The sequence below is a fragment of the Paramisgurnus dabryanus genome, chromosome 10 (assembly GCF_030506205.2).
Source record: "Paramisgurnus dabryanus chromosome 10, PD_genome_1.1, whole genome shotgun sequence".
Classification (NCBI taxonomy): Eukaryota; Metazoa; Chordata; class Actinopteri; order Cypriniformes; family Cobitidae; genus Paramisgurnus; species Paramisgurnus dabryanus.
Window position 1 is genome coordinate 565,049 of NC_133346.1, and position 23,845 is coordinate 588,893.

The following is a 23,845-nucleotide window of genomic DNA, read 5'->3' on the forward strand; positions in this document are numbered from 1 at the left end:
GGTTATGTGTGGGAATACAGGACTTCAGTTCATACTGTGTCACGTGTTCTGTTTGAAATGTTAGTGTGAAAAAACTGTAATATACTGGAGTGGATATGGGGATATGTGGCATACTTTTACATACAGTACTAACTTTTCATTGACTTAGAAACACAAATACTTGTTGATGGATATAAAAAATATTTATATAATATTTATATATTTATATAAAAAATATAAGAGGTTTGATAATGTGATGGATTTTTGACTATTGTTTATAAATGACAGGGCAGTAGAAATGACATTTACTCATTTGAGCTCAATAAATACTCATCAATCAGATGTCCATCTTTCCCATTATTCCCATTTATAACTTCTGGATTATTCTGTAGTCCTCCTTCCCATACAGCAAAAAAAAAAAAGATTTTCAAAAACATTTTTACATAAAATATACAAAAAATATATGTACTGAAATATGTTTACAAATGTATTTTTACCAAAATATTTTTTGGTATATTTTGAAATATATTTTAGTATTTATTATCTTTGGAAGAAAAACTTTTGAAAATATTAAAATTAAATATATTTTCAACTGCAAAATACTTATAATTGTATATTTTATACATACATATACATTTTACTTATACTTTATACTTTTATACAAACTTTAATATTTTGGCCAGGAAAATGTATTTTTTGCTGTATGGTTTGTAAAATTTGAAAATCTGTTGCCCATAAAATTGCTGTATGGGTTCATGAGCATCTTCTGATTTTTCTCCTCCTGCCACTGCCACATCTTTTCTTTATATAGATTAATGTATAGACACATATAACACTGTAAGGCTTTCTTTATGTGTAAGTTTTATAGGACTGATTCAGTGTTTTAAATCTGTGTTGTTTCTGTTGGGTACCGTTAGAAGGATGCAGTAAAAGTTTTACTTTTTACTGCTTCATGTGCAAGTGTCTCCATCTAGTGGCACACAACTACTATTGCAAATCCTCTTTGAATGCTTTAACCCCTTCAGAGCCTGTGTCCACTGGAGCACGACCTGATTTTGCAGAGTTCGACGCGTTCCTGGGTCAACAAGGGAGGGGCTTTGAAAAAAACCTTTCAACCAATCAGCGCAGTCACGCGAGCTCGTTCAATTTGAGCGCGCATTTCTACCACTTTCAACCTATGCGTCACTTCGCAAAGTTCGCATCCATTTTGTGGATTTGTGCAGGTAAGTGTGCATCTTTAAACTAAAGCCATGTATTTTATTTGTCCTTTCTCAGTTTATTATTTACTGACTCACGTTTGTACATGGATGATTAACTGACGCGATTTGCTAGACTGTCCAAATTAACCCTTTCCTAATGCGCTAAACCGCACGTTTATTATGCAAATTGGTAACCGAAGGATCGCTAAACCGCACGTTTATTACGCAAATTGGTAACCGAAGGATCGCTAAACCGCACGTTTATTACGCAAATTGGTAACCGAAGGATCGCTAAACCGCACGTTTATTACGCAAATTGGTAACCGAAGGATCGCTAAACCGCACGTTTATTACGCAAATTGGTAACCGAGGATCGCTAAACCGCACGTTTATTGTGCAAATTGGTAACCGATCGTCATATGCCCGTGATGATCCAGGGTCATCATATGCCCGTGATGATCCAGGGTCGTCATATGCCCGTGATGATCCAGGGTCGTCATATGCCCGTGATGATCCAGGGTCGTCATATGCCCGTGACGATCCAGGGTCGTCATATGCACGTGACGATCCAGGTTCGTCATATGCCCGTGACGATCCAGGGTCATCATATGCCCGTGACGATCCAGGGTCATCATATGCCCGTGACGATCCAGGGTCATCATATGCCCGTGACGATCCAGGGTCATCATATGCCCGTGACGATCCAGGGTCATCAAATGCCCGTGACGATCCAGGGTCATCATATGCCCGTGACGATCCAGGGTCATCATATGCCCGTGACGATCCAGGGTCATCATATGTCCGTGGCGATTTAGGGTCATCATATGCATGTGGCGATCCAGGGTCATCATATGCCCCGTGATGATCCAGGGTCATCATATGGCCCGTGATGATCCAGGGTCATCATATGCATCGTGATGATCCAGGTTCATCATATGCCCGTGACGATTAAGGGTCATCATATGCATGTGTTGATCCAGGGTCATCTCTCCTTAGTTAATGTAATATAATGCATACAATCATTGATCACTGTCTTTAAACAACAACTATTGTTCACTGTATTTTCTTATTTGCTCATATTATTTTTCTTTTTTCATAAGAATTCTCAGAATCGAGAAGAATTATCATCAGAAGTGATCATTCATGGAGAAAGAAAAAGGGTAAAGTCTTTATTCAAACCAATGCTAATGTTTGAAATTAAACTAATGGTAATGTTTGTATGAAAGGGTGTGCATTTGTATATATATATATATATGTGTGTGTATATATGTATATGTATATATATGTGTATATATGTATATGTATGTATATGTGTGTGTGTGTGTGTGTGTGTGTGTGTGTGTTTTTTAGGTCCTTTGGTGTGCCCTCATTAACAGAAGAGTCTTTGGCGACATTAAATGATGGGATGTGGCTGAATGACATTGTAATGGACATTCAGTTGAGGTATTTTTTCTGATTTACAAGCTGCACATCAAATATTCTTATCAAATAATCTCATCAATCATTTATCTTATTTTACATATTTCCAGATCTGTTCATGATGAATTACGACCACATAGAAGGCGAAAATCTTTGATCTACCCAGTGCACTTTTACAGTAAGCTAAAAAACAGGTAAGAGTTAGTCATATGTTATGAGATTAAATGTATTTACTGCCAGTTTCTCTCTATGTGACCCTGGTACACAAAACCAGTCATATGTAGCACATGTATATTTGTAGCAATAGCCAAAAATACATGTGTCAAAATTATCACATTTCTCTTTATGCCTTAAAATCATTAGGATATTATGTAAAGATCATGTTCCATCTAGATATTTTGTAAATTTCCTACTGTAAATATATAAAAACTTTATTTTTATAAGTGGATGCAGTTGCTTAGGACTTCTTTAGACAACTTTAAATTCCTAATGAAATACTAACAATTCTTATTTTTAAGTGGAGTATAGCAGTGTTCATTAAAAAAAGTTGAGCCATGTGGGTCATTATTTAAAACATTTTGTAAAGTAATTCATATATTAGTGTGAGGTACGACAGAACACAGAATCCCAGCGCAGAGGTGTTTATTCACAGAATATGTATAAAAGAGAACACTCGATGACTTCAGAATAAAATAATGAGAAAACACTAAGAGACAGTCAATATGTATAGGAGCCCAGGTGAAAAAGTAGTACACTTCCATAGTGTACTTAAAGTGCTTTATTTTCGCACACTAATTTTGTACTTAATATACTAAAAATTCATCTTTAGTACTTCTTAAGATGTTCTTAAAATCATCTAAGTGTACTTCACTGTGCTATTTTGAGACACCATGAACATGAACTAAAATGCATTTTTAACATACTATCTCTGTATTAAAAAATGTATTTACTTAACACTTGAATTAAACTTGAACTCAACTTTCATACAAAGATGGGTTCAAGTTTACTAAAAGTGGTATCTAAATACATTTTTTAAATACATTTTTAGCACATTTTAGTTCATATTTATGGTGTCTCAAAATAGCACAGTGAAGTACACTTAGATGATTTTAAGAACATCTTAAGAAGTACTAAAGATTAATTTTTAGTATATTAAGTACAAAATTAGTGTGCGAAAATAAAGCACTTTAAGTACACTATGGAAGTGTACTACTTTTTCACCTGGGAGATAACACTCGGTGTCCTCGTGTGATTGGTGCGGAGAGGAGAAAACACTAGATCCAGAAATGTATGAGACGACATAGAGCCGTCTGCCGAAATCCCTTCGGGAAAAGTAGTGGGAAACACAGCACGAGCCGTAGGACATCCACTGAACATCCGAGGGCCTCTGACAAGGGATCCTAGCGGACACAGAGAGAGAGAGAGGTAAAGGCAGATGGTGCTTCAGCAGGTGTACACGCTGGACAGCGCTCCGATGACGTCAGCGCTCGGGGAAACCCTTTTAGAGGAGAGACGCAAGCTCGGCCGTTGCCACTCGAACCGAGCGAGGGAGCGAGCAGGGACGTGAGAAAACCCAGCAGTAGGTGGGCGAAGATTGGAAGCCAATCCTTACGGCAGTGTGCAGCTGAACAGGGGATCTGGGGAAAATAAGGCAGCAGAGAGCTCGGATTAAATAGCTAAACTAATGACACGACTTGACAAGAACTAGACAGCGCTAGATGGGCATGAACATACTGAGACGAACTTGCAAAGAACAGAGGAAACGAGGGGAATTTAAATCAAACCGGATTGGGCGATAATAAGGAGGATCAGGTGTGGGACGCCGGTGAGAAGAGTCAGAGATAATGAGATCACCAGGTGGAAGGCGCGCACGTGTGGAGCTGTCAAAACAAAAATACAACACAAGTGAAACAAAGACAAAGCAGCCAAAAAGACCGAAATCATGACAATTAGCAGCTGATTTCGGCTTCTTTCTGTTATCTTTTTCTGTAAAGCTGATTGGAAACAATACACATTGTAAAAAGCACTAAAATAAATTATTTTCTGATTATTTAAACATTACATACAATAGCAGAACTATTCAATTAATAATCTTGCACTTCAATGGATTAACCTGTACAATTTTAAGTTATATAATAAGTGTAACTAATTGAATTGCTTTCATAGCTTCATTGTCTATGTTGTTGTAAAGCCTGCATGTTTTCATGAAACTTTAACATGAATATCATATGGCAGAGTTTCCGCAAGGTCTTAAAAAGGCAAATAAAACGCACATCGGCCTGTAGCCTACAATTTTATCATTGTAATAATGATAAAAGTAAGTAAGGTAAGATTCTCGTGTTGAATGGAGCCCTGAATCCGATCATGATGACATGCAGACAAAATCATGGGCACGAATTTCGAAGTTATCTTTTATGCTACACTATGGACACAATCAATAATTATTTTTCTTAGTCTAAGTATGGCCATAAATTAAGAATTCGTTCCCAATATTCAACAGTTCGTTCCTTGGAACGAATTATTATAATATTTCGTAATTAATTATTACAATTATCATTATTTCAAATTATGAATTAGCCTAAAACATGTGGATGTCGTGGAAATATTGTTAATTTGAATACGGAGCTCCGTATCAGTGGGTCTAAGCTAACAAACAACTGTACGTAAATACAGAACAACAAGTTAGGAGCCCTCATGACATGGTAGAACTTTTTTTTAATCGTGGCCGGCCACGTTTTATTAATTCGTTCCCTCATTTAAGTTAAATCGTGGCCACGTTTTATTAATTAGTGCCCAGAATTTCATTTAAACCATCGGGAAAATTAACACAATGCTAACAGATCTATTAAAAGATCAATAATTTTATTAAAATTATCGGAATAGTGACGCTTATAGCAGCTTAATGCATTAATACATTGCTATTAAGGATAAAATTCATACACCTTATGGGGTCGTGTATATATACAGTTTTATTAACTCCTTCCCAGAATTTCATAAAAACATTGGAACATAAAGTGAGCTTATGCATTGATACAGTGCTATATAAGGATCAAATTCATACATCTTGGTTCTTAAACCGTTTTATTAATTCCTGCCCCGGAATAATAAAAAATAATCGGGACATTAATGTGATGCTTAACGCATCAATACAGTGCTATTTAAAGATCAAGTTTACTATATACCTTATTAATGAGTCATACTTCATATACAGTTTTATTAATTCCTGCCCAGAATTAAAAAAACATATTGGGACATTAACGTGATGCAGTAATAAATTAAACCAAATAATTCAGTGGCTTAAATATCACTAAAATAAACCATTAAAATAAGTTAATAAAATCTCTTTATGTCACTTGGTTGATTTTTTTTAGTTGGACAAAACAAAATAAATGACTAAAAAGTAAACATAAATTTTGTGTAAAATGTACAGATATTATTTAGGTGTATACATCAAATAAAACAAGTATTTAACTAACAGATTATTTCTAATAAATATCCTTAATATTTGTTGTAAATTTGAATAAATATATTTGAAAATGTCACACTTATATATTTTCGTTTTTAAAACTGTAATAATTGCTCATTTCAAGTTAATATATGTATTTATAACTAACTATTTACTCAATATTTTTGGTGAAACATTTCTAGGACAACTCACTGTATTAATGCGTTAATGCGTTAAGCATCACTTTAATGTCCCAATATTTTTTTTTTATTCTGGGTAGGAATGAATAAAAACGGTGTATTTATATGACTCATTTATTAGGGTTATAGTGATTTTAATCTTTTAATAGCACCGTATTTAATGTATTAGCATGCATTAAACTATATTTTTAAAATTCTGCGCAGGAATTAATAAAACTAAGCTATATGTAGTATGACTCATTAATAAGGTATAAACTTGATCTTTAAATAGCACATGCGTTAAGCCTCACGTTAATATCCCCGGTTTTTTTTATAGCCTACTGGGCACGAATTAATAAAACTGTGTATGAATTTGATCCTTATATAGCACTGTATCAATGAGTCAGCTCATGTTAATCTCCAAATGTTTTTTTTTTTTTTTTAATGAAATTCTGGGCAGGAGTTACGACCCATAAGGTGTATGAATTGTATCCTTAATAGGAATGTATTAATGCATTAAGCTGCGATAAGCATGTTCCAATGATTTTTATACAATTCTGGGCAGGAATTTATAAAACTGCATGTAGTATGCGTCATTAATAATGTGTTTAGTGAATTTGATCTTTTAATATCACTGTATTGATCTGTTAAGCTGCAATGTGTTAATGTCCCGATGGTTTTAATGAATTTCTGGGCACTAATAAACGTGGCCACGATTTAGCTTAATTGAGGAAACGAATAAATAAATCGTGGCCACGATTTAGCTTAAACAAGGGAACGAATTAATAAAACGTGGCAACGATTTAAAAAAAAGTTCTGCCATGTCATGAGACGGGCTCCGTACTCAGCAGAAGAAAAGAAGATAAGAAAAATTAGCGGACAAACTTTGACCATTTATTAGCAGGCAAGCAAGTTTGGGGGTTGTTACTAATGTGAACATGCACGGTGGACTTTCGAAATGAATAGAGTCGGCGTTTCCTTAATATCGAAGCGTAGCAATGCTGATAAATCGCAGTTATGTTTCAGAACGACATTCTTACAGCTTAATTAGTTTTTATCCATTTAAATGTATTAAATAAAAGTGATTAAATTAAATGTATTAATTTATTTGCATTTGACTCAAAGAATTGAGGACGCTGGGAGGGAAAACTCTTTATCTCCCTTGTTGCAGTTTTCTCTGTAAAGAACAAATTATATTACATTGCATTATTATTATTATTATTATTATTATTATTATTTATTGTTACCTACATCTAAATTCTATGTCTGCTTAATGGTTTGGGTAAGTTTTTTAAATAATGTTTTAAAATGGTTTAATATGGCTGTGGATGTTACTGAGCTTGTAGAAGTTTAGCTTATTGCGTTCTGAACATCTGGCGCTGTGCTGCAACTAGACGCGAGTTGTTGCTATCTCTGATAGTAGGCTATTATTAAAACAAAACAAAGCAACATGCATAGACGCAACTAGCCAAATTACTGTCTGATAAAAAATGTTACTATTTCAAAGTGTGCTTGTTTTTTACTGATGTAGGTAACCCAATTAAAAAAAAAATTCATTTGATTGGTTCTCCCGCCTGAATTTAATTAAAATATTATATTTCTTCATATCATACGCCCAGAAAAAAATATTATTCGAGTGCAGCCCTAATGCATATTTGCTGTTCGAGCAAGCTGATTCTTTAGGAAACCGCTCCGCTTACATGCTCTGCACAACATTAGGCTAATAAAGTAATGATTACAAAAACACAAATGCTTGATCAAGGCCCGACCTGGGCCTCGGGCAAAGAATCTAAACTCTACCGTTTTCCTACACCTATAAAATGCAATTCAATGTGGAAGTAATACAAGTATTCAGAATACTACTCAGATTTTTTAAGGCTATTTAAGCCTGTTAACAAGGAAATTAACATCTTGTTCATGTACAGTCTTTTAGTCTATCTTGTGTGTTGTTTAAGAAAAAAAAATTAAAATGGGTATCGGAACAGCGGAACAGCAGTTGGGTTTAAACAACCCATAATTTGGGTCATCTTAACCTAGAAATGTGTCCTGTCCAAAAGCTACCCAGCCCTGGGTTAAAAACAACCCAATATTTTTTTATTTATTTTTTAATATCTGATACCGTTTTTATTTAAATGATCGGTGCATCACTAGTATTAATCTCGATAAAAAATTACCTTTGACTGGTTTTGTGGTCCAGGGACAGATATGTTTTTAAATGCTCTGCATGCCATTAAAAATCTATGTACTGTCATAAGTAGCCTGTACTCTGAATTGCATTTTTAAAAAAAATACATTATAACCACGAATATGCTCTTTACAATGTCATCTGTGCAATTACAGTGGATACACAGATGTCATCAGATGGACAAAGCATGAGGACATTTTTCGTAAGGACTATCTTTTGATAGTTGAAAATGCCTTTGGGTGAGAACTTCTTTTTTTTACTTACTCATTAACATATTTTATTATTTACTGTTTTTACTTATTTTTTACTCCCTTTTCACATTAATGTAGACGTTGTGCAACTAAACCAATGTTGTTGAATAAAAAGCCTACATACAAGTTTTTTTCTGAATGTACTATGTTTCAAGGTAAAATTGTTGTTTGTGTTTCATTCTGTGAACGACTACCAAAATTTCTTCCAAATTCAACAAAAATATATATTCGGCATTTATTGGCAGACCATTTGAAATGGGACTAAGTCAAAATAGCAAGAGACAGTGAGTGATATGATATCATATCTGAATGAATGGGACTCAGGAAGTAAATGTACGCGCGTTAGTAAGACCTTGCGGCAGATCACGTTGGCCAAAACACGAAAAGAACCGCGTTTTCAAAAGATATTGCAGGCAAACACAGACCTTTGCATCCGGACGGGATAAAATTTCTCAGAGGACTTCTGAGTTTGGTGAAAAACAGTAGGTAAATTGCTCTGGAATTTAACACGAAAAAAAAAAACACGATTTTCTCAGAGGTCCCACGGTAAAACTAATCCGTCCGAATAGGGCTTGAGACAGATATGCTGTCGGCTTTTTGAACAACTATTATGTACTATACACACAATAGTAATCGTTTTACATGCTGTTTTGAGTAAATATTTTATGGAATTTTATTCACAACTTTCATAACTCTTATCATCCTGTCTTTCACATTACTGATATGTGACTTTGTCACTCACTACTGAGTTTGTTTATGTTAAAATACAACAGTCACTAAACTAGAATGGCCATATTACATGTAGAAATAGAAAATGCAAAAGTGGAGAGGTCTCTTTTTTCCATGGCTGTACTATTATTTGCATCTTTTTGTTGCTTTGATCGTTATTGCAAATACAACAGTATTTTTTTATTTGCAATTTGGGATACGACAGTCACAGGAGTTCACATAATAACACAAAATCATACAGAATAACAGATAATTTCAATTTAAAACATTCAACCTATAGCTTTCTGAACAACTCCAGTATGATTGGTAACTCACATCAAGAACTAGTTGAATATACTTTTTATTCTATATGTCCATTTTAAAATGTTTGTAATCGAATAAATTACTGTCCCTCTTACTGTGTATGGTACATGTAATTTTTTATATCGTCTATAAAAGTGTTAAATTTTTTTTTTCAGAAATCACTGGAGACTCATGATTGTGTGCTTCCCTGGAAATGAAGAAGGGGAATATATCAAAACTGGGCGAAAAATGGTAGAAAAGAGGTAGATGTTTATGTTGCATATGAGTAATTAAATTGTACTTTTAAGTTTTATTTTACTTTTAAGTTAAATTAGATGCTGTTGTCCCTACATTTATATTATTAATCCAGGAATTCTTTAATCAGTTGTGTTTTACTTTTAGGCCTTGCATTTTAATGCTAGACTCCAAGCCTGCGCAAGTGAGTGATAGCATGGAGGTTTTCCAAAATATACGAAGGTTGGTTCTGTTGTATATCGGCCCAAATGTGATTGCAGCATGTACTGTAATAGCATTTGATTCATACAAAGTCATAAATTTGTTTGAAAAAAAAAAGAGTAAACCTAATTTGGGGATGAACTACATTTTATTGTATAATAGTAAACATACAGTAGTTTAGTAAAATCAGGACAAGATTTGCTTTAACTCAAAGTTTAAAAAATGTGCCTGTCATATTGGTTGTGGATTTATCAATGGTTTTTGTTTCAGTTACTTAACAGGAATGTGGAAAAACAAACAAAAAAAGCCCCGGACATTTTCTGCGGCTTCTATGCCAGCCCTGAAAGTACGGGTACCTGAACAGCAGGGAAACTGCTCTGAATGTGGCATATTTGTATTACTCTGTGCAGAGCACTTTTTGAATGTAAGTTTTAAACGTTTGTACTTTTAGAACTATATATAAGTTTAAATCATTTTAATCAGAAATTTGTTTCATTCCTTTCCTGTAGGATCCTCCCAAAGAACTAATCAATGAGCTTGACTGTACATCCTGGTTTACGCTGGCAGATGCATTTTCAAGGCGTGCACAAATCAGGGACAAAATAAGAAGATGTTTAGAAGGTGTTTTGTTTCATACAACATTGCATAATCCTAATATATTTGTTAAACTTAATACTAGGTTTTTATTAGATTAAAATTAATTTAGATGGCAAAATTCAGATACCACTGATCATTGTCATACAAATTTAAATATAGTTTTTGGTACACAAATATAACTTTGTTGTGTTAAAGTGGCAGGTTATATGAATTTACACTGTTGCATTAATTGTAAAGTGTAATACTAATGATTAACCTGATCAATCTGAGTTTTGCCTATACAGCACGTGAAAGAGACGGAGAGGAAATCATAGCAGAAGAAAGAGAAGGTGAAAAACAGCCAAACATTTTTGAGAGAGGAAGAGAAGCAGAGGAAAATGAAGCAGGAGAAAGTGAAAAACAGCAAAACATTTTTGAGAGAGGGAGACAGGCAGAGAAAAACAAAGCAGCAGAAAGTGAAAAACAGGAAAACATTTTTGAGAGAGGGAGAGAAGCACAGGAAAACGAAGCAGAAGAAAGTGAAGAGGAATGGCAAGAGGAAAATATAACCAAGGAAAGTGAAATAGAATGCAGAGAGAAAGAAAATAGACATACGACAAGAGAAGAGAACAAAACAGCAAGAAGCTACACCGTCCTGGGAAGGCTGTCAGTCCCAGGCACGAAAAGGAAATACACAGTCACTCAGGATGAAATAAAACGAAGAATCATTACAGAAAACATGTCAAACAACATGTTAAGAAGCCTGATTAGGGTTTGTACATCCAAACTTTACAGCTATTTGCTCTAACTAGAAATAAAAAAAATTTACAACATGGTAACAAATTGGTTTCATCCAAAGGTTCGTAAAGATGATCTCCCAGAGGAGCTTAGACAAAGACCAAAAAAAGCTAAGACAAAAATGAGCATCTTCTCTGCCCTCAGTGAAGGGGAGGCCACAGATTTAGCCCAGGAGCTAGGAGCTATGCTTGGGCGACATGTCAACCTAGACATGGGTACAATTGTTCCAAGTGCAGAGGCAGAGGTTGCAAAGTAAGTTGCTTTCCACTACAACAGTTCTTATACCCGTTTCTTGCACCTTATTAATCTGTCCACTCATCTTTACAGGAATGCACTCTGCACCCTCCAGTCCTTGCTGAGGGAAAGACTGGGAGATGAATCCCCTTTTTCTCTTATCACACATACATTTGGACCACAAATTCTTGATGTTGTCATCTCATTTTTAATCAGTCAGTTTAAGTAGCTCTCTCAATGTTAAATTGTAACAAACATAACTACAGCAGTAGTTAATAGATTAGTTTTTAGTTTAAAACAATAACAGTTCACTGTTCCAAAACAAACTCTGATAGTTCCAGGGTAGTTTTAAATGGTGCTTGTTTAAATGGCTTCATTTACATCTAGAGACCTTATATTGATGGCCACTAGGATGACAATTTTACTTTGTTTTAAAAAAGAATTGTAAAAAAAATAAAATAAAATAAAAGACTAAAACAGCAGTCACTCTAACTTCATTGCTTATATACATGTACAATTTTGTTTAAATGAACTTAGTTTTTCAAATTACATTTTACATTCTACTACTCCTGGATGTTTCTCATGTTTGATTCAATTTATAATTTAGCTTTAGTATTTAGCCTTTTAAGATTTTTTCTATAACAACGTTTCACATTTTTTGCTCTGTGTGGAAACAATGGTCTTATCTTCCTTGTCAAATCCACATTAGCTTCTAGAAGTTTAGGTCCAGTTATGCAAGCATTTGTTACATTGTCATGCAAGTCTTGAATTTTGTGGCAAATGTCCTGAGGAATTGTCTGCCATTGCTTCACAGTCTCCAGAATTTCATTTAACATCTCTATTTCAGTTTTAGAGTGGTTTGCTGCAGTGTTCATGTTTTCTTGCAGCGATGTGTCTTGATCCAAAGTAGATACAGCTGTTTTTAACTTGACATCAAATAATTCACATGCCAGGAGAAGGCAGGCACATTTCTTATAATAAGAATATGTACAACAGGTACATTGAAGCGTTGTAGCGGAAGTGTGGTAAATTCTCTCATTACATAAACTTTTTACATCCACCTCTTTTGTGTCAAAGCACAAAACTGAGTAAAGCTGTTTTTGCTGAATTACAGTCGCATGTGCATTTAATTGAAAATCCAAAGCAGGGAACTTTTGAGAATCATGTTTACTTAGCAAATCAGCAAGTACAAGGTGTTTACAGCGATGTCCTCTGATTCCCATTGGGCAACTACAAAAACTTTCAGAAGGACAAACTTTGTAGGAGAGACCAGAGGTTTGTTCTGATGGAATTTCATAAATGTACATGTCGTGGTCTATGAGCTGAATGTCCTTCTCCCAACCTTTCTCAATCAATCTAGATGCTGATTCAAGTATTTGTCCTGACTTCAAAGAAGCATTTTTCATTCTTCCAACTGCATGCAAATCTTGAATGGTCTGGAAGTATCCATCCGTCTTCTTAAGGAGAATTTTGATAAGATCATCCAGCCTACGGTTCCTAATGCCACCCAAAAACTGATATTTAAGGCGATGGAAAAATCTAATTAGACAGGCAAAGAAAGATCTATTAATATGATTGTGTTACATTGTTTTTAGAATTTTAGTTAATGTAGCTTTGATTAAATAGTAAATACCTTTCAACAAGATTGTTTGTATCAGAAGCAGCATGGTCGTAACATCGTCCAAAGTCAGACCACATGTGTCCTATTTCCAGCCAGTAAACCCTGAAGTATGAGCAAAGAGCTGGGAAATCTTCAAACCTCGTGAAGAACTGCTCAGCAGTTGACTTAAAATCATGTTCCTATTTTATCAAAATGAAACAGCATAACCGATTAATGTTAAGTTAACTAGTTGCCCTGAAGTAAAAATATACTGTAAATAAAAAAAGGAATTGTTAATTTTTACATACGGTTGTACAAAGCTTCATCTTTTTGACGAAAGAAACAATTTCTGTCCTAACATCGATATTTGATGATCCACTGACTCCAGAGTCTGTCTTTGTAAGCCAACGGACGACAGCCTGAAAACAGTAACATGCAATAACGTTCTTACATTATTAAAAAAAAATAATATTATACATTTGTGTATATACGTACTTGCATGACATGATACCAGCACAGAAGGATGTCTGACTCAGAAAAGACTTTCCGCAAAGCATTAATCTCACACATATCCTTGTCCACCATAAAGCACCTGAAGGAAACAAAATATACCAAAAACATGAATAAACAATGTACATCTCTCTTCCTCTCGCTCATCATCGAAACAAAATACCCTAAGTGCAAAAATCTAATAAGGAATAGCTGGCACTGCCAGGGCTTGTATTTATATGGAAGACATGAAAAACTGCCATAGTAGTAAACATAATTTGTATTAAAGAGCACCTATTGTCCGATTCATGATTTTATATTTTCTTTGGTGTGTAAGTGTGTATTAGTACATGGTAATGATATATGCAAAAGTTAAATACCCCAAAATAAACAATAACGCGAGTTATCATCTCCAACGTAAATCTCTTTTCATGAACTACAACAAACACACAGTTTGTAGGCAACAGTTTACTTCCTGGGCCGGTTGACTTCAACACGACGGTCCTCCCGCTTTGACTCTCAGCCTGTAAGTTAACTCCTGTTAGCATTGCATTGTGACCAAATCTTTCAAACATGCTAAGGAGTGTCACATTTCTGGCTGACGTCAGAGGTATTCAGACCAATCACAACGTACAGATTAGCTGGCCAATCAGGGACACAAAGCTTTTCAAATCGATAAGCTTTGTACAAAGTGTTTGACAAAAACAGGATATCTGGAGCAACAATAATGTATGGTATGTGGAAAATAATGTGTTTTTTAACCATAAACCATGCAAACACATCGTATCATACCAAATACACAAAACAACGTTTTTTGCAATGAAATAGGTGCCCTTTAAAGTTACACTGCCTGAAAATGTTAGATATGTACTAATGTTGCTGATATGTCAATATGTTGCTGCTTTAAGTAAATGTATTTTGTTTTAAATATATATATATATATATATATATATATATATATACTAGTCAACATTTGAAGTGGATCAAAAACTTTCATCCAAGTTGTCCTAAGACAAGAACGGATATTGGGTATTGGTTTTAAGGCAACTTTTAGGAAAGGTTTTGATCCACTTCAAATGTTGACTAGTGTATATTAATAAATTCTAGGGGAAAAAAAAGAATAATCAAAACCTTTAAAGACTATTAAACAGTATGTCTGCAGTGACGTCTATTACCGTATTATAAACAAATTTAGAAAATATACAAACCTTGGTGCAGGACACACTCTTTTAAACTGCTGTAAAGCCATCACCAGTGTTGCCTCCTTCTCACTGCTTGTTATAATAAAGGCAACTGGAACTCCATGGCCATAGTCATCTCTTATAGCCAGTGTATAAAGTGGAAAATTATACTGGTTGACGCAATGAGTGGCATCCAAAAATATAATGTTCTTTCCATGTCTGTTTAGATTTTCTTTCATGTTGGGTGTCTGAAGGATAATAATAAGATCCTTCTCATGGGAAAAAGGCTGAAAAAAAACTACATTGTCCTTGCACTGACCAGTTAATAATTGTGCTGAACTAATAGCATCATCTTTATCCAAATGGTTTCTGCGTAGCAAACATGTGCGAATACTCTCAATGTCCTTTGGAGTAACAAAGTACTGACGGTTGTTCAAGTCATTGTGTCCACGAGACCTTGACCATTTGTGGGCTTCCAATAGAATGATATCTGGCTTGACACCCAGCGAGATCCATTCCTCAATCTGTTTAATCAAATCTGGACACACTGTTTGAAAGTGTCCTTCTTTTTCGCAAGTTGCATTGTGCCCATTGTGTTCTTTGCTGGTACGCTGCACAATGATTTTGTGGCTCAGCCAATCATTTTTAACCTTAAATGATGTGTAAGCCATACATCCTGCACTTTTGTAACTTCCATCAAGGGGATTCCCTGACCGGATACAGTAGAAAATATAGTATCCATTTTCCTTGTCCTTCTGACTTGCAGAATTTGTGTTCCTAAACATTTTCATAGTTTCAAGTGTTTTCTTGATGAATGTCTCATGGTTTTCTTCCTTCTTCAGTACATGGACATCAACTGTAATATTTTTGTTTTTTCCTTTTTGTCTTTCTTCCCGCAACACGGTTTTCTTTATATACTCCTCCATTTTCTATTTAAATTCTGGGGAGAAAAACAGCAACTTTTATAACTATTATTATTATTATTATTACTATTGTAAATTAGATAAGCTAATCACTGGATTATAAGTAAACTACAAAAAATATTACCCTGAGACAACACATTTCATTACAAAAATATTATAATAACAACAACAACAATAAGAATAAGAATAATAATTATATAGATTAACTGAGATCCCTGTGTCAGCACAATATATTATATTATTAGTTATTACTGATCAAATTCAGTTATAAATGATTGTTTGTATTGTAAGAGATTATGAACCTAAATCATCACGGGCATATGACCCTGGATCATCACGGGCATATGATGACCCTGGATCGTCACGGGCATATGATGACCCTGGATCGTCACGGGCATTTGATGACCCTGGATCGTCACGGGCATATGATGACCCTGGATCGTCACGGGCATATGATGACCCTGGATCGTCACGGGCATATGATGAACCTGGATCGTCACGGGCATATGATGAACCTGGATCGTCACGTGCATATGACGACCCTGGATCATCACGGGCATATGACGACCCTGGATCATCACGGGCATATGACGACCCTGGATCATCACGGGCATATGACGACCCAGGATCATCACGGGCATATGACGACCCAGGATCATCACGGGCATATGATGACCCTGGATCATCACGGGCATATGACGATCGGTTACCAATTTGCACAATAAACATGCGGTTTAGCGATCCTCGGTTACCAATTTGCGTAATAAACGTGCGGTTTAGCGATCCTTCGGTTACCAATTTGCGTAATAAACGTGCGGTTTAGCGATCCTTCGGTTACCAATTTGCGTAATAAACGTGCGGTTTAGCGATCCTTCGGTTACCAATTTGCATAATAAACGTGCGGTTTAGCGCATTAGGAAAGGGTTAATTTGGACGATATATATATATATATATATATATATATATAAACAGTCTAGCAAATCGCGTCAGTTAATCATCCATGTACAAACGTGAGTCAGTAAATGATAAACTGAGAAAGGACAAATAAAATACATGGCTTTAGTTTAAAGATGCACACTTACCTGCACAAATCCACAAAATGGATGCGAACTTTGCGAAGTGACGCATAGGTTGAAAGTGGTAGAAATGCGCGCTCAAATTGAACGAGCTCGCGTGACTGCGCTGATTGGTTGAAAGGTTTTTTTCAAAGCCCCTCCCTTGTTGACCCAGGAACGCGTCGAACTCTGCAAAATCAGGTCGTGCTCCACTGGAATGGACATCACATGTTTTGTGGATCAAACCAATAAAAATGCTGATCAACCAATCAAGACAAAGTGATTAAACACCTGAAAAATCTGATCTAAAGGGGTTAAAGTCTCTGTAAAGCTAAATTGTTTCTACGTATAGGCTGTCAAAAGATTAATTGCGATTAGTTTTTTGCATAATATGTGCATTGTGTAATTATTTTGCATGCATGTATTTAAGAAACATTTACATGTATATATTTATATATTTTTTATACATTTTATATTATATATAAAGAAATAAAAAATATACACAACAATATTTTTTTCTTAAATGTATACATATACTGTGTATTTATATATACATAATAATTACACACAATTATATTACTGTATGCAAACACAAACTTTTATATTGTATGCAATTAATCTATGTAGTGTCTTATATTCTATATTAAAATGTCACATACTATATGTCACATAAATAATAAACTTTTCAATTTAGTCATTTAGCAGATGCTTTTTACAAATAAATGTATTTAGAAGTAACATTTGTGCATTAAGTGGAGGGTTTCAGCATTGTTCTTTAATTGAAGTTTCTTTGGAATAGAAATGAAATGATCTCCATGAGTTGTAATCTTGTCTGAGAGAGATGCAGCTGATTTTAGTGTTCATCTGACAGACTCGCTCATCCAGAAGATGAACTTTACATCTGGATGTCTTCAGAGGAACAGTAGAGATATCAACACATACATACTGTTCACTCTGAGCAGCTGTTTTTTTGTTCTCATCCCTCAGGGTGCTTTCATTCAGGTCAGGTGGAGGAATACACAGACAGTATATAGCAGGTAATCACATGTTTAATACAAACAAATGACTGTTCTCAACATAATGAATCTCTTTAACTGGGTTTGAAGACTTATTTGTGTTGTATATTGATGTGATTCAGAAGCTCCGCCCCTGATGGCTTGTTGCTATAGTGAATCAAAACATCATAATATTATAATCATGTGATGATATGATTCAGTGCTTCAGCTGCAGCATCTTTATCAGTTGTGTTCAAATACAAAAACAAGTCAGACTCAGATTGGTTGTGGAGTAATTGATTATATTATCATTCATTTTCATTTTCTTTTGAATGAAACACACTTCTCTAACATTTATGTTTGCTGTTTTCATGAGAAATCTACTGTTACAGTAAGTTAAGGTAAAGGTCTGCTGTTCTCTCATCAGTTTATAAACGTCAGACAGATGTTGACAGTCTTGCAGTGCCATGGGTTCAGTGGACATCTGTGGGCAAATAACATCGAGGGTCAGCGCCTGTCACATCCATGTGTCACCCCGCTGCTGAATTTACCTGAGGCTGTCAACAGCACCAAATTAAACCTTAAAAACATCACACAGGGTGTTGATGCACCCAAATCAGTTTTTGAGATTAATTAGAAACAGTTAAGAAGTGTTTGTGATAGTGTGATGTAGTGAATAGCCACAGGGATACACCGGACCGTCTGTGACCCTAAAAATCATTTGGTGTTTAAATCCTTCTTCATGGGTTTCTGGTAGAACCTCAGCTAACAATTTTTGGTTCCTAAAACATTCCCCTAAAGCAGGGGTGGGGAACCCTGGTCCTGGAGGGCCACTGTCCTGCAGAGTTTAGTTCCAACCCTATTCAAACACACCTGAAAAATCTTATTAAAGTCTTCAGGATTACTTGAAAATGAAATTCAGGGGTGTTTGAATAGGGTTGGAACTAAACTCTGCAGGACAGTTGCCCTCCAAGACCCAGGGTTCCCCACTCCTGCCCTAAAGTTAGGACGTTTAACTAACCTAAAATAACTTTTTTTTATAAAGAAAACTGTCCAGGCTAACCAAAAACTTCAAAAATAACATTCTGGAAATCAAAAACTAACTTTAGGGGAATGTTTTAGGTAAGTTATTTCTAGGTTATTTAACTCTTTCCCCGCCATTGACAAGTTATCTTGTCAATTAAGAGAAAACATTACCCTACCAATCATGCTTTCCCAACAAGTTTTTACGGTAATTTGTAATTCCGATACATTCACTAAAATAAGTGTTTGACACATCAGCATTTTTTATCAGTAAGGGGATTTCTAAGTGGACTATTGACACAAAATTTCCACCAGATGTAGCCATCAAGCCAAATATTGAATTCATACAAAGAAATCTGAACATTTAGGTATACAAGTTGAGTCATAGTAAGTAAAGTGAAATGACACAGGGAATAAGTATTGAACACACTTTATTTAATACTTTGTAGAAAAGCCTTTGTTGGTGATTACAGCTACTAAACGCCTCTTGTATGGAGAGAATAGTCGTCTGCATTGCTCAGGAGTGATTCTGGCCCATTCTTCCACACAAATGGTCTTTAAATCTTGAAGGTTCCTGTGGCCTCTTTTATGAACTTTGATCTTCAGTTCTCTCACTGGGTCATTCAAGCAAATTGATTTTCTTTCTTTGAGAAACCACTTCCTAGTTTCCTTGGCCTTGTGTTTGTCCACCCTCTTTTCATTTTCAACTTTCTGGTAGATGGCAGCAGATTTTTATCCAGAATGTTAGGTAAATTTTTCCATTCATTCTGCCTTTAATAATATGAAGTCTGCCAGTACCCCTTGCTGAACAGCAGCCACAAACCATGATGCTTCCACCCCCAAACTGAACTGTTGGTATGGTGTGGTGGGCAGTGCCATTTCTTCTCCAAACATAGTGTGTAGAATGACTGCCAAAAAGTTCAATTTTGCTTTCATCTGACCATACTATAGTCTCCCAATAATCCACAGGCTTCTCCAAATGCTCTTTCGCAAACTTTAACCGAGCCTCAACATGCTTTTTGTTCAGCAATGGAGTATTGCGCGGTAAGCGTGCATGGATGCAATGGCGGTTCAGTGCATTGTTTACTTTAAAACAACAGTACCTGCTGATGCAAGGTCTTCCTGAAGTTCTGCCCGAGTGGTTCTTGGTTCTTAAGAACTCTACTGATTATTCTTTGGACTTCTCAAACAGGGGTTTTACGTGGAGCACCTGATCGTGGCCGGTTTATGGTGAAGTTATGCTCTTTCCATTTCCGGATAATGGCCCCCACAGTGCTCACAGGAACATTCAGCATTCTGGAAATGCTCCTATAACCATTCCCCCAATCAACGATAAGATTACAAAGATCTGGGGAGAGTTCTTTGCTTTTACCCATCATGAAGTCTTTCCTGTGTGCCTCCTGGGTAATGAGAAGCCTTTATAGGCCATCAATTAGGACTAAAGCAGCTGATATCAAATAGTACTGATAGTGGGCAGGGTTTCTCTCTCAATACTGACAGATTTCAGGTGATCTCCTGGCTTTCTATGCCATTTTGCACCTTGTTCTCTTCATGTGTTCAGTACTTATTCCCTGTGTCATTTCAATTTATTTATTATGACTCAACTTGTATACTTAAATGTTCTGATTTCTTTGTATTTGGCATGATGGCTACACCTGGTGGAAATTTTGTGTAGCCCACTTAGAAATCCCCTAACTTATAAAATGCTGTTGTGTCAAATACTTGTTTTCCCCGCTGTATGTTTTGATAATTGTTCTGAATCTAATCTGTGTCTCTCTCATCCTCTGTGTGTCTCTCATCAGAAGTGAGTAGGGAGTGACAGACGCCTTTATCAAGGATCTCTTGACTGACATCATTCACAGTTCTGGACACATTTCTGTCGACTGTATCTGTTAAGGAAGCAGCGATGCCAACAGAATTGAAAGGTTGGAGTGATCAACCCTCGGGGAAGGACAAGTAATGCTCATCTCACTGGCTACTTCTCTTACAAGTGTGCTTCATCAACGCAGTGTAGTTTGTATAATATGGTAGAGAATAATTTAAGAAAATTAACTGAAGGAGGAGATTTGATCTTGACTGTTGTAATAAAAATTGATCTACACTGATCAACCTGTACAATCTACTCTATATGTCTACTTATGATATTTACTCCTCTAGAGTTTATATATTCAGAGGCGTTGTGCACCTGCATCTTTCTTAATTCTTCATATTTTCAGATTCAACAGACGTCTTCTGTCAGGGTTCTGATCAGAGTCACAGATGAATCAATATAAATCAGCAGCACATTGTTTCTCAGCATGACTCTCAGACGCACATTATATCCATCAGTGAACTTCAGAAAAGCTTGAGTATGTCTAGTGATTATAAAGCCATGTGACTGATTACCAGCCATGAGTAAAATATTACTCTACATAACTACAAATTACTGTCATAATTGTTTGTTAAATGAACACTACAGTGTATTTCAGATTGTTGTTTAGAAATTGCTACATCCATGAATAAATGCCTGTAGGTGCCAGATCATTTCTAGTGTTGATAGGGTGATTGATGAGAGGTTGCTAGGGAGTTGCTATATGATTTTCTTCTCTATTCTTGACTCTCATCCCTCCTACAGCGTAAAGAATGTTGAAAATCATAATCCTGATCTCCTCAACATTGTTTCAAATTTAATGGAAGGTCTTCAGAACAGAAACTGCTGAAACTCATCTGAAAGAACCACACACTGCTGGTGAGAAATGAATACCACAACTATTATATTTCATTATGAGGTTTTGCTAAATTGTTTTGCAGGATATGTGCATTAATATAGACTGATTTTGTGAATGGTGTGTTCATCAACTGAAATGCTTACTAATGTTTTCAGTTTACTCAATCCAGATACAATGTTCTGAATGTGTAAGATGTTCTTTTCATTACCCTATGTGACAGCATCTCTATGTGCCTGTTTTTTGAGGAAAACAAACGTTCAATAAGATTTTGAGTGAGTCAGGAAAATCTGCTAGCATCTCCAAATAACTGTTCAGCATTTGAATCTGAAATGTCTCCTAAACATTCAAACACATAAACACTGAACAAAGAGAAAGAGAGAGCAGATGCGAGTGCAGAAGTTCAACTCATCTCATCTTATCTCATTTTATATCTCATCTCATGTTTCATCTATCATCTCATCTCTTTTCATGTCTGATCTCATCTCATCTTATCTCATGTCTCATCTCAACTCTCCTCATCTCATGTCTCATTTCATTTCATCTCATGTCTCATCTCATGTCTCATCTTATCTTATCTCTCATCTCATGTTTCATCTCACATGTCTTGTCTTGTTTGTCTTGTGTTGTGTTGTGTTGTCTTGTCTTGTCTCGTCTCATCTTATCTCATGTCTCGTCTCATCTCATCTTTGCTCTTGTCTTGTCTCTTGTCTCATCTTTTGTCTTGTGTCATGTCTCGTCTCATCTCATGTCTCGTCTCATCTCATGTCTTGTCTTGTCTTGTCTCATCTCATGTCTTGTATTGTCTTGTCTCTTATCTCATCTCATGGCTCATCTCAGCTCATCTCATGTCTCATCTGTCATCTCATCTTCTCCTATCTCTTATCTTTCATCTCATCTTTTATCTTGTGTCTCATTTCATGTCTCATCTCATATCTCGTCTCAACTAGTCTCGTCTCATGTCTCTTCTCATGTCTCATGTCTTGTCTTGTCTTGTCTTTGTCTCGTCTTGTCTCATCTTGTCTCTTGTCTTGTCTCTTGTCTTTTCTTTTCTCTTGTCTTGTCTCTTGTTTCGTATTTTGTCTCGTCTCATGTCTCGTCTTGTCTCATGTCTCATCTCATGTCTCATCTTGTCTCATGTCTCATCTCATGTCTCATCTCCTCTCCTCTCCTCTCCTCTCCTCTCCTCTCCTCTCCTCTCCTCTCCTCTCCTCTCCTCTCCTCTCCTCTCCTCTCCTCTCCTCTCCTCTCCTCTCCTCTCCTCTCCTCTCCTCTCCTCTCCTATCCTATCCTATCCTCTCATCTCATGTCTCATCTTCTCATCTCTCATCTCATCTGTGAAAGGGCAGGAATGTTAATGTGAAATGTATTTTTGGAGCAGGACTGCAGATCCACACTTCAATCTCAGAGGAATTTTCTGAGAGGAGACATTCTATGAAACTAAACTAAAAGCGTAAAAAAATTGATGGACAGAAAGACAGAACAGAAGTAAAATGTATAAAAGTTGTTAGATTATCTACAAATATTTACATGTCATAAGCCTTTGCCTAACCCTAATCCTAAATTATTTTTATATCCCATAGATTTACATGGAAGTACAGATGTAGATCTATAGCCATCATATAGCCACATACAGCAGGAATGAGCTAAAAACACTTAAAACATCATCTTGCACACATTTTTCCATAGATGTTTAAACCAAATGTATTTATTTTATTAGGTTTCAAAGATAAATGTCCAACTGCTGTTTGTAAATAATGACAGGTCTGTATTTTTTTCTCAGTAACTGATGCTGTGTTTGTGGTACACAGACTCAAAAATGATGAGGAACATACTGTAATGCTTGCAGGTCAGTCGATCAGCATCTGTAAAGCTTTTATCTGTGTGAGGATTGCTCTCTAAGGAGTCACTTTACACATGACTGCTCATTTTTAAAGCCTAAAGCTCCTCTGTGCTCTCTGGCCACTGTCCTGTTGCTTTCTGTTAGTTCAGGGAGTGATGGGATACATTCAGTTCTGTGTGCTAAGTGACTTTTTAGTCCTACAAGTCCTTCTGGTATCTCAATTGTGGCAGAACAGCTTGGTCTCACTGAAAATACAAATCCTACAAAAAATGAAATACATAATGACAATCAAGTGTAAT

General features: G+C 35.8%; 2 protein-coding genes across 3 annotated transcripts; one reads left to right on the top strand and one right to left on the bottom strand.

Moving 5' to 3' along the window:
* The first annotated feature begins 1,014 nt into the window (after positions 1–1,014).
* LOC135745963 (uncharacterized) lies at positions 1,015–12,214 on the top strand. 2 transcript variants are annotated; one of them, XM_065264448.2, is made up of 12 exons: positions 1,015–1,202; positions 2,279–2,338; positions 2,529–2,621; positions 2,708–2,791; positions 8,562–8,645; positions 9,845–9,931; positions 10,071–10,145; positions 10,395–10,548; positions 10,634–10,745; positions 11,006–11,472; positions 11,560–11,750; positions 11,826–12,214. In XM_065264448.2, the coding sequence occupies exons 2-12, from the start codon at positions 2,322–2,324 to the stop codon at positions 11,959–11,961; spliced, it is 1,500 nt and encodes a 499-aa protein (XP_065120520.1). In that variant the 5' UTR covers positions 1,015–1,202; positions 2,279–2,321; the 3' UTR covers positions 11,962–12,214. The 2 variants fall into 2 exon arrangements, with proteins under 2 accessions (XP_065120520.1, XP_065120519.1); XM_065264447.2 differs by having other exon boundaries at positions 1,016–1,202; positions 2,279–2,621.
* Positions 12,215–12,307: 93 nt separating this feature from the next.
* On the bottom strand, positions 12,308–17,166 carry LOC135745962 (uncharacterized). Its single transcript, XM_065264446.2, has 6 exons — positions 17,008–17,166; positions 15,030–15,942; positions 13,828–13,924; positions 13,641–13,751; positions 13,366–13,532; positions 12,308–13,271 (listed from the first exon to the last, which is right to left on the bottom strand). Exons 2-6 carry the CDS (start codon positions 15,926–15,928, stop codon positions 12,329–12,331), a joined length of 2,217 nt encoding a protein of 738 aa, XP_065120518.1. The 5' UTR covers positions 15,929–15,942; positions 17,008–17,166; the 3' UTR covers positions 12,308–12,328.
* Between the last annotated feature and the right edge of the window lie 6,679 nt (positions 17,167–23,845).

Coding starts and splice junctions, on each gene's coding strand:
- LOC135745963 (XM_065264447.2), top strand. CDS start 2,398: ATGAAAGGGTGTGCATTTGTATATATATATATATATGTGTGTGTATAT. Junction 10,146..10,394: donor GTTTTCCAAAATATACGAAG/GTTGGTTCTGTT, acceptor TTTTTGTTTCAG/TTACTTAACAGGAATGTGGA. Junction 10,549..10,633: donor GTGCAGAGCACTTTTTGAAT/GTAAGTTTTAAA, acceptor CCTTTCCTGTAG/GATCCTCCCAAAGAACTAAT.
- LOC135745962 (XM_065264446.2), bottom strand. CDS start 15,928: ATGGAGGAGTATATAAAGAAAACCGTGTTGCGGGAAGAAAGACAAAAA. Junction 13,752..13,827: donor GCTGGTATCATGTCATGCAA/GTACGTATATAC, acceptor TACTGTTTTCAG/GCTGTCGTCCGTTGGCTTAC. Junction 13,272..13,365: donor ACAAACAATCTTGTTGAAAG/GTATTTACTATT, acceptor CTGTCTAATTAG/ATTTTTCCATCGCCTTAAAT.